The sequence below is a fragment of the Salvia hispanica genome, chromosome 3, assembly GCF_023119035.1.
Source record: "Salvia hispanica cultivar TCC Black 2014 chromosome 3, UniMelb_Shisp_WGS_1.0, whole genome shotgun sequence".
NCBI lineage: Eukaryota > Viridiplantae > Streptophyta > Magnoliopsida > Lamiales > Lamiaceae > Salvia > Salvia hispanica.
The window spans coordinates 1192999-1204833 of NC_062967.1; the positions used below are offsets into that span (position 1 = coordinate 1192999).

Here is an 11835-nt window from a genome sequence, read left to right on the forward strand (position 1 = left end):
TCGGGTATTCCCAATCCCCACCCAATACTCGACAGGTTTTGCGTACCCGAAACCCTAAATTATGGGTTCGGGTACGGGTTTGGGTAGTTAATGTTAGTATTTTTTGGGTTTAGGGTACCCGAAACCTGCATTAGGGTACCCGACTAATACCCGATTATTTATGTATTTTTGATAAATATTTTTATTTAGTATAGGGCCTATGGCCCGTAAGGTAAATCTAGGGTAAATTTATTTAATCACACATAGATTTATGCCAAAAAATTCTTTATTTTAAAATTAAGTAGTGTCTATTTGTCTAATGTCTATTATATATAGTCGTAAAATCATACTCTAGAGAAAGCTAAAGCATTAGAATTAAAGTTTAGTACTCCTAATAATCAATAAATAGATTATTGTGTTATTTTTAATCATTTTTATTCTCATCACAGTATAATTTATATAAATGAATAGATTAGAAATATACTAATTTCGGGTTTATGGGTACCCGATTAGTTATGTTCGGGTACCCGCACCGGATATTAGGGTACCCGAATTCACATACGGGTCGGGTATTGGGTATGATATTTTTGAGATTTCGTGTTCGGGTACCCACGGATACCCGAATTTACAGGCCTAGTTAGTATGACGTATCTTGTGAGCACCGTTCTCGTTTAATTCACGTTAGCATTAGCTTTTTTCATTTATACATTTAATTTGATTTTATTATCTTAAAAATCATTATTGATATAATTCATTTTACAAATGACATGTCAATTTTCCCAGTATCATTGCAAGTAACAAGAACCAGGCTCTATTGGTGCTTCCCTCCCATATCCATCCAATGGAGCTGCAGCCACTCCCCTTTGATTCAGCAGACACCGGAAATACGACAGCCGGCTCTTGATCTTCTCCGGATCCTTGGCTAGCTTGTCGTACGGCGTCCATAGCCTCTCTGCAAACATCAAAAACATGGTAAAAACACGGAAAGACTGAGTTCCGTTGCAACGACTTTCAAGCCATTTTCTGACCACTTTCACCGCCAAAACCGAAAACTATAAGCACCGTTAGAAAGCTGGCGCCGAGAGCTTTCCAACGGTACCTTCGGATAGCCCATCAGACTCCAAAACTTGGAGTCATTCGAAATTTTCTAAAAACATCTAGATTGTGTATGATTTGCTTGTCGAGAAGATTACCTGCGGCTGCTGCAGCTCGTGGCCAGATGGTTTGCTCGATGTCAGATGCATCGATATGCTCAGCCCATGCACACACCTCGCCTCCGAGGACCAAGGCCTGCTCCTTAGGATCCGTGATATTCGTGAGAGGCTCGTTCGAGTACACACCTTGCCAAAATGCATCCAAATGGTCCAAATACCACTTGTCTTGGTTGCTCACGATGCAACGGAGCCCTGCTTTAACGACGTTTTGAGCAACACCACTGCCTAGCCTGCAGAGTGCATTGTCATGCTGTTTAGTGATTATGCGTTGCTGAGACCTTCGTTCGAGCAGTTAGTTAGTTACTTACCAGTTGTGAACCACAGTTTTGGGGCTCAACTTTTTTCCAAAGCTGTTGAAAGTCTCTTCCCTGTGATCATCAGATTTTCACATGTTATCTTAAGTTTTTTTTATGATTTTTTTTAATCAGGCTGATATCTTTACCAGTTTATGATGTCGTATCCGTGGGAAAGTGCGATTTTTTGTGCTCTCAGCACGAAATACTCGTAAGCCTCGGATCCATTCATGCGGTTTTTCTGCAGCCTGTGGATCACAAAGGAATGTAGCTAAGAAAAGATGATGTTTTGACAGAGTGTTTGAGTCGAGTTCTACCATTTCCGGACATGAGGCGTCGTCTCCCAGCAACCTGCAATCCAACATTTACCGTCATTTCGTTACAAATTTACAATATCCACTTGTGTATGAAGTGAGAAGGTGCAAAGCTAAATGATGGACTAATGCAAGAAATTGCTTTGAAATTTCGAGTTTTGTGTGAAATCTTACTTGTGTTAACTTCATCGCCTCCCAAGTGGACGAATTTGTACTTGAAGATCTTGTTGAAATCTGAAAAGCAGTGAACCAAACTAATGTTGGTTGATCACAGACTGATGGTGTTTCCGGGATGAGAGGGTGGCGTTTCTAGGAGTAGAAACGGAACGTACCTGAGAGGATCCCATCGATCAATTTGAAGGTGAACTCGTTGCTGACATCAAGTGGCTGCTTGCAGTCCTTTGAAGGCCATAATTCAGGATATCCAACCCCCCTAAAAATCAAGAATCTAAGTTTATCATGCTAGCTCGAATTCACGTGTTTTTATGAGAATTTCATGAAAAAGGCAGTAAATTTTAGTCCGGTTCAAGATCGATGTTGTTGATCTATGATCAAAATTTGTATGCTTGGACAAGTGATGAAGATGTTGAGGAACAGTACCATGATTCAGCATGGCCAGGAACGTCGATTTCAGCCAACACGTTGATCCCTCGTCTCTTGGCATAACTGCATTGCCAGCAACGAAAAATTAAGGTACGTTCTGTGCAGTGTTTTCGTGCTCTCACGATAAAAGGGTTCTATTTACTTACTTACCTAACAATCTCTTCACCATCAGCAAACGTGTAGCGTTCTGGAACGGAATATGCTCCATACCACAGCTTCGGATACGATGGTAGCTCGAGTGGGAAGGATTGTGTATCTACAATATGCCAATGCAGCACGTTCTGCGATCAGTACGATTCACAACAGAAAAAAAAGAGTCAGATTTGGCAGCAAAAGCCTTCTTTGGCCTATTTTCTTCTATCAAATACTATGAAAGAATCGGACGGCCCTTTGAGTCACGATACTTACTAGCTTGGCGTAAGCCATTGAGTCGATGACCTTCTTTATAACCGGAACAGGCAGATAGTGCCTTGAAGTATCTACATGACACGAGCAATTAAACACAACAGATCAAAAGAATTTGAGAGAGAATGGATCTTAGAGCTTGGATTTTTTGAGGCTCTCACCTATCAAAAGGCCTCGATAAGAGAACCTCGGCTGATCAACGATGGTCCATGGGACTTGATGGACCTGAATCCCTCTTGATGAAATGTTGTAGTGGCAAACTTGGCTAAATGTCTGTCACATTTTATACATATTCAGCATTTTTACCCTTTAGATACATGTAATAAATTGTAAAATTGTAATAAATTGGAAAAAAAAAACTATAGATATTGAGACTTTGAAAATGAATGGCAAACCTCCAGTCCATGTAACGCTCCATAAACAGTTTTTGCCTGCAAAAACACAATGATTCTTAAATCATTTTCAGAAATAGTTAGATATGAGAAATTGAGATATTGTCACAAGCATTATTAGTCCAAATTGCTAGTTTTGTCTTGCTGAAAAAGACGAACTCGCGGCCTAAACTTCCAAGTTCTTAATATACACGACACGATATGATTCTGTTTCGGAGACAGAATGTTCCGTAGTGCACACCTCAATATGTGCATAAAGTGGATTTCCCTTAGCCGGGACGTGCAGCTCGTACGACTCATCTGTTCCGTGCTGCAACTGCATCGTACATGACCAAATATTAACATAGAAATCTAAAACACAAAAGCATGAAAATCCATTTGAAATGACTATTTTTGCAGAAATAAGTTACTAATTGGTTAGACTGCTTAGACATTTTGAAGATATGTGACAGTATAATAATGTAAACGACTGATGACTACTGCAGCATCTAAAAATTCAAAAACAACGAAACGAATAAATAGAGGTGTGCTCGATTAAACTGTGATTCACACAGAAAGGTACCTCATCAGAAGGTGAGGAAACAACTACATGAATTCCTTTCAGCACCAACGAAGGGTCAATCTTGGAAGCGTGAAACTCGAGCTCATGAGTTGATCTGAGGAGGTCTAGAGACCTCTTGAACGCGTCCTTGAGAATCGAGGAAGCATCAGCAAACTTGCTTCCATCGGTCCTCAGCTCAAACTCATCGCTGAGATGGAGATTTCCATATCCGTAGCTCACGAATTTAGGCATCGGCCATATGTTCAAGCGACTGATATCGACTGCATTAGCCGATATCGCGAAAACACACACCAAATGCCAAAGAAATATGCCTTCTAGCCTTGTCATTCCCATCCTACAACCAATGCAGTGTGATTTTTTCAGCATTTTTGGCTACAATAAATCAAATTCTACTCTTATTTCCATATATTTAAAAGAAAATGCTTTCATTTATTGCAGCTGGATACCAAATGTATGTACACTCCTCTAATGATCCCTCAATTAGGAAAAAGTATATTTCTTTACAAAAAGTTGTATTTGCTACAAAAGGAAGGAGGGAGCAATGCAGTGTGATTTTTTCAACAGTTTGGCTACAAAAAATCAAATTCTTGTTTCTTTTTTCCAGATATTTAAAACATGCTTTTATTTATGGCAGTTAAATCCTTCAATCAGGAAAAAGTTTATTTTTTTCCAAAAAAAAGTTGTATTTGCTGCAAAAGAAGATATTTTCATGAAATCACCATAAATGCATCTCATCTGCAGCATTATAATTAATTCATCACTACACATCACAATCAATGAAAATCATCCCAATAATCCCAATTCACACACCACAATGTACACTCAACAACTCCTCATCAAATTCAGCATTCAGAAACACAAAAAAAAGAAGCAATAAACAAAGCAAGAATCACAAAAAAATGTGAAGAAAAAAGAAAAAAGATAGCACCTTTAAACTTTCAAGAAAGCCCCACAATTTCTTTCCTCTCCCAACAATATGAATAAAGATTGAAACTTTAACAGAGGTTTTGGAATCAAGAATCTTGAATCCCCACAGAGATGAAAATGCAAGCTGCTTTTTTGGGCTGAGTTAAAATTAAAGCAGCAAAGAATAATTGAAAATGGCAAAACACATTATTGTTCAACTAACCAAAACATATATCTCCATCCCTCAATTCCTATATTGAAATGTGATAACACTAACATTCAATATATATATAAACATGCATACAAATAAAAAAAAAACACCTCCACTGTGTGTGATGTGAAGCTGTGGGTGGTGAGACTGGTGGCGACAAGCTGACAAAACAAATGAAGGATTATATGTTTTTTCTTTAATAAAGATGTCTTTTTTAATTGATGGTGAAGGATTTCAATGCTGGTAGTTAATTAGGTGCAGAGAATTAAATAAAGTCTCCCGCCTTTATGGTTTATCTGCCGACAATTTCAGTGGCTATTTTATGATTTTGCAGTTTTTGGAAAAATTCTCAATTATGCAATTTTAAAAAATGGTTAGTTTATGATATTTTGAAAATTTCTCAATTTTTCCATGATATAAAATTTTAGCGTGCTACACTGAACGTTTTATTTATAACATACTCCCTCCGTCTCCGATTAAGAATCACATTTTGACCGGGCACGGGTTTTAAGAAATGTAAAAAAAAATTGGTTGAAAAAGTTAGTGGAATGTGGGACCCACTTTTTTTATATTAGTTTTATAATAAAATGTGAGTGAAGTGAGTTAGTGGTACTTACCATTTATGGTAAAAATGAAGTGTGACTCTTAATTAGGGACGGACGAAATGGAAAAGTGTGACTCTTAATCGGGGACGGAGGGAGTATATTTTTCATCTGCAACATCATGAGACAATTAAAAAAATTGTCAAATTTATAATAAAATCAGACAATTTTAAAAATTGTGGGATTGATCAAACTTATGACTTATCAATCTCACCATATATTTGTTGTTTCATTATCTGTAATTTTTGGATGAAAATTGAATCACTTTTAATTTAGCACTTTATAAAGTGATAAAATAAGTAGTAGTTGCATAAAGTGATAAAATAAGTAGTACTTGCAATCTTGCATTATTGTGGCGTGCATTCCTAATTGAATATTTTATTGAATTTTGGTAAAAGTGTAATAGAAATGAGTCACTCACCCCTTAGAAGGGGATAGGATCATCACCAAGCAGATGTGAGATAAGATATTAGAAATTTAACACGCCCTTTTACATGTGGGCCGAAATGACACTCGGACTTCCATCACGTGGGTAGGCAAGAGAATAGATAAAGAGATAATCCATCATCGTTGGGCCCGCTCTGATACCATATTAGAAATGAGCCACTCACCCCTTAAAAGACTTTATAAGGAGGAGGGTTATCCATCCTTATATAGAAGAGGTAGGATCATCACCAAGCCGACGTAGGACAAAATATTAGAAATTTAACAAAGTGATTTATTAGTGAACAGTTAAATGTTTCAAATTTGCAGTTAGTTATATAGTGGAATTTAGGCAGTGATATTTTAATGGGCATAAACCTTGGGACTTGTTATGTTTCGGTTATAACATTATAAAAAGGACTTAAAATATGTCGAGATTAGGAACAAATGTTTTGTCCGTACGTTTACTACAGAGTAAATCTAGAGCTTAATTTAGTAGTACTCCTCATTCAAGTTTTTAACCGCTAAATTTGGTTTTAATAAAAAAATAGTAGTAATAAAATATGGATGTTACAGCCCCACAACTTACATCAAGTATAACTAATAATGCAACCGTATTTATTTGAAGGTTTTATTCTCATCATTTCTCATATTTGACTTCACGGTTACGTTTTGTTGAACTAATAAATGTTTTGAACCAAATAATGTAAGCTCTACATAACAACCCATTTTACTACTATCACAAAAAATAATACTAGCAGCATAAAAAATTAGGTAGTAAGTATTAAATAAGTTGGTAAGTCTAACCTTTTACTTTTTATCATTCACTCTTCGCCACAATATTCGAAACAATAGTAATTGGAAATAACTGTTTTAGAAAATAATCATCACCATATATACGAAAATTTGGAAGAGGATCTGGTAACACCATGATGAATTTGTATGTTTAGCTACTTTAACACACTGTAACAAGTATTGTACTTATACAATAATCAACATAATCAAAGAATAAATCGAAAGTTAAATCCCTCGAAATCGAACTAACCTCCAATCTTACCATTAAAGTTGTACTTTTCTAGTAAAATAAATGTATGCAATTTGTTGGGAGTCAACATTGTATTAAAAATATGATTTGATTATAACTGTACCTACAATTCTTTATATAATTGGATTAGCCTTTTAGAAAAGTGGTAATCGTTAATGGACAAATGATGCGTAGAATTCCACTCTAACGTCGCCATTACACGTTAATTAAGTAAGTACTATTATTGGATATTGCCAACAAGACATAGCTGAAGCAGAAAATGCTAATTTTTTTAATTTATTCAAGATTATATTATTAGGTGGAACATAAATTAAAAAACATCACACTCCCATTAGCTAGAGGTCTGGTTTTTAAAATTTAAGCTTCTGCGTTAGTATAGTCTACATTTAAATATAAATAGAAATAGTTCTTTTTTTTTTCCCTTCAGTTTTTGGGAGAAAATTCTGCTGATTTCGACTGCTTTTAACAGTTCGAAATATATCATGAACTCCAATTTTTCAATTTCAAATGCAGCATTGCATCTATAAATACGTAGACAGTTCGAGTACAGTTCGTTCGAGCAATTCCTACACCTCTCTCCGAGATTAGTGATACTCGGTTTTAACCGGGCAGACAGTTCTGCCAGGACCGGAACCCGAACCGTGATTTCATGGTCAAACCGTAACCGTACTCTCGGTTCAACCGGCCAGTTACAGTTCAGCTAAAACCAGAGATGTTTGGATTTTCAAACAACCCCAAAGCCCAGAAACGAAAACAAAAAGGAAAAAGGAAAGAGAAGAAATTATTTTTGGAAAAAAGGAGTGATCCACAGCAAGCAGAAAGAGCTTACAATCAGAGGATCAATGCCTGAAGTGCCTGACATTGGTGAAGGCAAGTGAAACTCCATACTTGTTGCAGCAATCGATAGCGTCGGCGTCCCTGATGCTGCCACCGGGCTCAGCAATGAAACCGATCCCACTTTTACATGCTTCTTCAACGGCGTCATTCCACGCTGTTACCACCCAAAAACTCGACTTAAGGTAGGTTCCGAATATGCAAGCAAGCTATTGATTGATGTGCCTGATTTCGACTAATTACTTCTCAAGGCAGACTAAAGTGCAAACTTACCGAATGGGAAGAAAGCATCGCTTGCCAATGCAGCTCCCTTGATTTCGTCCCCTGCTTTCTTCGTTGCTATTCTCAAACTCTCGAGACGGTTTGGCTGCCCACTTCCCATACCTAGCATACAATTATTCTGCAGAAAAAAGGGTAAGTACTCACTGGGAGTATTGAACAGTTCAAGCGCCAGATTTTAACGGAAAACTGGGAGTGCAAAGATGAACCTTTGCGATGACAATAGCATTGCTCTTCACGTGCTTGACACAAAGCCAGGCGAATTTCGCATCATTAAGTTCGTTTTCGAGTGGAGCCTTTTCTGAAACAATATTGAAGTTGATATCTTCTGGGGTCAGATCATCCGCGTCTTGTGCTAACCACCCACCACCAACTTGTCTCAAGGACAGCTTTCCTTTGATATTTTTACTCGCCTCAAGGATTCTCAATGTTTTGGACTTCCCACGAAGTACTTCAAGCCCCTTCTTGGTATATTTAGGAGCAACGACAATCTCATAAAACATACGAGTTTCACCATCAGTTGGACTCCTAAACTCTCGGATATCTTTTGCAAGAGCCTGCAAATATAGTGACACATGGTGTCGGCTTCTGGAAAGTTAGTGCAAAGAAAATAAGATGACATTTTCTTGAGAAAAGAAAACGATATAAGATATGAAAATGGACATTACCTCGTCAACTTCAACATTGAAGGCAACAATGCCACCAAAAGCACTAACGGGATCAGCTTTGACAGCCAGCCTATAAGCTTCAATGATGTCATCACGCGATGCTACTCCACAGGGATTTGTGTGCTTAACAACCACACAGGTCGGCTTGCTAAACTCGCACACACAGTTCCACGCTGCATCTGCATCTAAATAGTTATTATATGACATTTCCTGCAAGAAAAATGGTAAACCAAAGTTTGAGAGAGAGACATTTTTATCATAGGATCGAAAGGCAGAATAAACATGGTCATTTAATGTGTGTACATATAAATCATACCCACAGAGTTACTGATGTAATGTTATATAACCAAAGATCACTCTCAAGGACTATGGGGGTATACCTTCCCATGGTGTTGGACAGAAGTTGCGATGCCACCAGCATTGACCTCTGCAAGAGACTTATCAACGTAAAATGCAGCCTTCTGATGAGGGTTTTCACCATACCGAAGTGAACTCTTGAGAGACAAAGGAACTGTCAGGCTGGGAGGAAATTTATCTGCAATGAAATATATGGTCATAAAAATATACTCAGACATTATCAAACTTTTGTTAAGCTTCTAGCCTAAGAGATGCTGTCATTCCTTTGGAATATAACAAATTTAGTACAGTATGACTCAGCAGAAGTTTATTTGGTCATGAAATTAGATATTGATCTTTATGACGGATTAATCTGATTTTAATATATATTGAAGAGTACCTCCCTCAGTCTGCTTCCACAACCATTCTGAAACGGCAGAATCATAAGAAGCAACATGCTGAAAAGCTTTCCAAGCTAGCCTTCTCCGGAATTGCTCATCATCCCGACCTTCTTTGAGATATTCTAGGAGCTCTGGGTAATCACTGGAGTCGACTACAACCAAAACATCCTGGTGATTCTGTCAACATTAAAATTGTGATTAGAAAAGTGATACGAAACAAAACCATGAGTTGAGTTGAATCATATTGCACTAGATTTGAAATGATATCTAGCTAAAGTTGTGTTATTAAAAACAATTATTAAGCCCAGATAACCTTAGCAGCAGCTCTGATCATGGCAGGTCCACCAATATCAATGTTCTCAATTCCATCTTCAAAAGAAATTCCAGTTGAAGCGGAAACCTTGTCATAGAAGGGATATAAGTTCACAACTACAACATCAAATGTACCTACAGAAAAACGAAAAAACAGCTTATGAATAGATGATGAAAGTATTAGACAGCTGTTCAATAAAGACTATTAAATAGAAAGTTGTCAACATACCGATTCCATGATTATTCAAAGCTTCCATGTGGTGCTCTTGATCTCTTCTTGCAAGAATACCTCCATGAACATTAGGATGTAATGTTTTTACACGACCATCAAGCTGTAATGGATGAAGAGTATAAGAGACTATAATGTTAGAACAGGCCAACATGCCTGCCTTCTAAAAGATAGAATAAATTAGTGCACTTATCAATTATTGATTTAGTCATGTTCCAGTAATCCAGTTTTAAGTAACAGAGGAAAACATTAAATGGAACCAATCTCTAACGATGAAGGACAATAGGACTTACCATTTCAGGAAATTGGGTGAGTTCCTCCACCTTGGTAACAGCCACACCAGAACCTTCTAAAGATGATGCTGTTCCTCCCGTGGAAACAATGGTGAATCTTCATAAAAAATAAATAATTACTTATTTTAGTTTTCCAAACGTAGGTATGCATTTGTATAAATTGAACCATTTGCACACAGTAAGGATGCAATGCAAGCTTCCGAAGATAGCCTGACTATCTACAAATAGATGTCCTATTATGCCAAGTTGCCAACATCAACTTTAGACTCCCAGTTGTCCGACACTTGCAACGAAACATATAAATTGGAAAAAACCATCAAAACACCTCACCCCAATTCCTGCAGCCCAACGCCAAGCAAAGCTAAATCCTTCTTGTCTGACAGTGATATCAACGCTTGCTTCTTTCCTAAAATAGTAGATTGACATAAAATGCCAAAAAACACACTCATAAATCAGAAAGACACGAGAAAATATTTTAACAAATAGATTACCAGAAAGTGCAGACTTGGGTTCTATCTTCAGAGTTGAAGCCGTTTCTGCCATCGCTTTAACACGAAGCGAATTCAAGTTATGCGAAGTGGCCGCAGACTACAGCAAAATTTCAACACAGAAACGTTACAACGAAATCCAAAGCTGCATAAATTAATCGTAAACGTGTACATATAACTAAAAACCAAATAATTAGGTACCAATTGGTGCGACGGAAAGACAGTGGCTGGATGAAAAGCAGAGGAGGTTCCGTAGGTGACACTTTGAAGGGGGTGGCCTGTGCTGACAATTGAGGAGGTGACAGCAGCGTTTGTAGAAACGGCAGAACTAGTGCCTAAACCCAGCATTTCTCGATGTTTATAATCTGGTTGCACTACGTAGCAGAGAACACTAATCACAAAACTTTAACCCTACAATTTCTCACTAACGTAAATTCACATTTACTCTCAATTTCTCAAAAACATACACAAAATCAGCAGTAAACGTCTCGTAAACCAAAAACCTAAATGAAGGTCGAGCTAACTTAACTCAAAACCAAATTTAATTCAAAAAATGAAATTCGAAATCATCGAACAACTGAGTTCAGTACAAATCAAAGCATGAAAACTACAGCATAACTTATTAATAGCATTTCAAAAAATGCTAAAACATACACAAAGTATCAAAGGCAGCTCTGAACGAAGAACATAAGAGCAGTAAATGTTACATAAACAAAAAACCTAAATGAATTCATCAGCTCGAGCTATAACTCAACTCAAAACTAGCTGCATAACGCGTGCAAATCAAATTCGAAATCATCGAACAGCTGAATTCAGTACAATCCAAAGCATCAAAACTCCATCAGAACTTTCCTCAACAAAAAAAAGATAAAAAAGCAGCTAACTTACACGAAATTTCTGGAACAGTTCTCTCTCTTTCTCTGCTCACTGTGGCGGCACCTCTATCTCTAGCTGAGGCAGCGGTGAGGGAGATGAAGAAAGCGGGCAATTCGATACCCAAATTTAAAGCGTATGGGCCGCTTTGAGGCCCAATATAAATTGAATTA

At 37.4% G+C, this 11835-nt stretch overlaps 2 protein-coding genes across 5 annotated transcripts; both read right to left on the reverse strand.

Moving 5' to 3' along the window:
- Window positions 1–649: 649 nt before the first annotated feature.
- On the reverse strand, window positions 650–5095 carry LOC125210714 (beta-hexosaminidase 3-like). Of its 2 annotated transcripts, none has more exons than XM_048110294.1 (15): window positions 4990–5095; window positions 3763–4096; window positions 3442–3516; window positions 3204–3239; window positions 2970–3081; window positions 2812–2882; window positions 2554–2684; window positions 2401–2466; window positions 2133–2233; window positions 1975–2034; window positions 1804–1837; window positions 1636–1734; window positions 1502–1561; window positions 1173–1423; window positions 650–931 (listed from the first exon to the last, which is right to left on the reverse strand). In XM_048110294.1, exons 2-15 carry the CDS (start codon window positions 4093–4095, stop codon window positions 765–767), a joined length of 1596 nt encoding a protein of 531 aa, XP_047966251.1. In that variant the 5' UTR covers window position 4096; window positions 4990–5095; the 3' UTR covers window positions 650–764. The 2 variants fall into 2 exon arrangements, with proteins under 2 accessions (XP_047966251.1, XP_047966250.1); XM_048110293.1 differs by lacking the exon at window positions 4990–5095 and adding an exon at window positions 4691–4915.
- A 2617-nt stretch (window positions 5096–7712) lies between these two features.
- On the reverse strand, window positions 7713–11782 carry LOC125210713 (bifunctional purine biosynthesis protein PurH). Of its 3 annotated transcripts, none has more exons than XM_048110290.1 (13): window positions 11678–11782; window positions 10991–11163; window positions 10793–10889; window positions 10632–10707; window positions 10302–10398; window positions 10009–10111; window positions 9781–9914; window positions 9467–9644; window positions 9111–9265; window positions 8731–8940; window positions 8272–8619; window positions 8057–8183; window positions 7713–7940 (listed from the first exon to the last, which is right to left on the reverse strand). In XM_048110290.1, exons 2-13 carry the CDS (start codon window positions 11135–11137, stop codon window positions 7789–7791), a joined length of 1824 nt encoding a protein of 607 aa, XP_047966247.1. In that variant the 5' UTR covers window positions 11138–11163; window positions 11678–11782; the 3' UTR covers window positions 7713–7788. The 3 variants fall into 3 exon arrangements, with proteins under 3 accessions (XP_047966247.1, XP_047966246.1, XP_047966249.1); XM_048110289.1 differs by having other exon boundaries at window positions 10991–11154; window positions 11678–11746; XM_048110292.1 differs by having other exon boundaries at window positions 10991–11124; window positions 11678–11740.
- Between the last annotated feature and the right edge of the window lie 53 nt (window positions 11783–11835).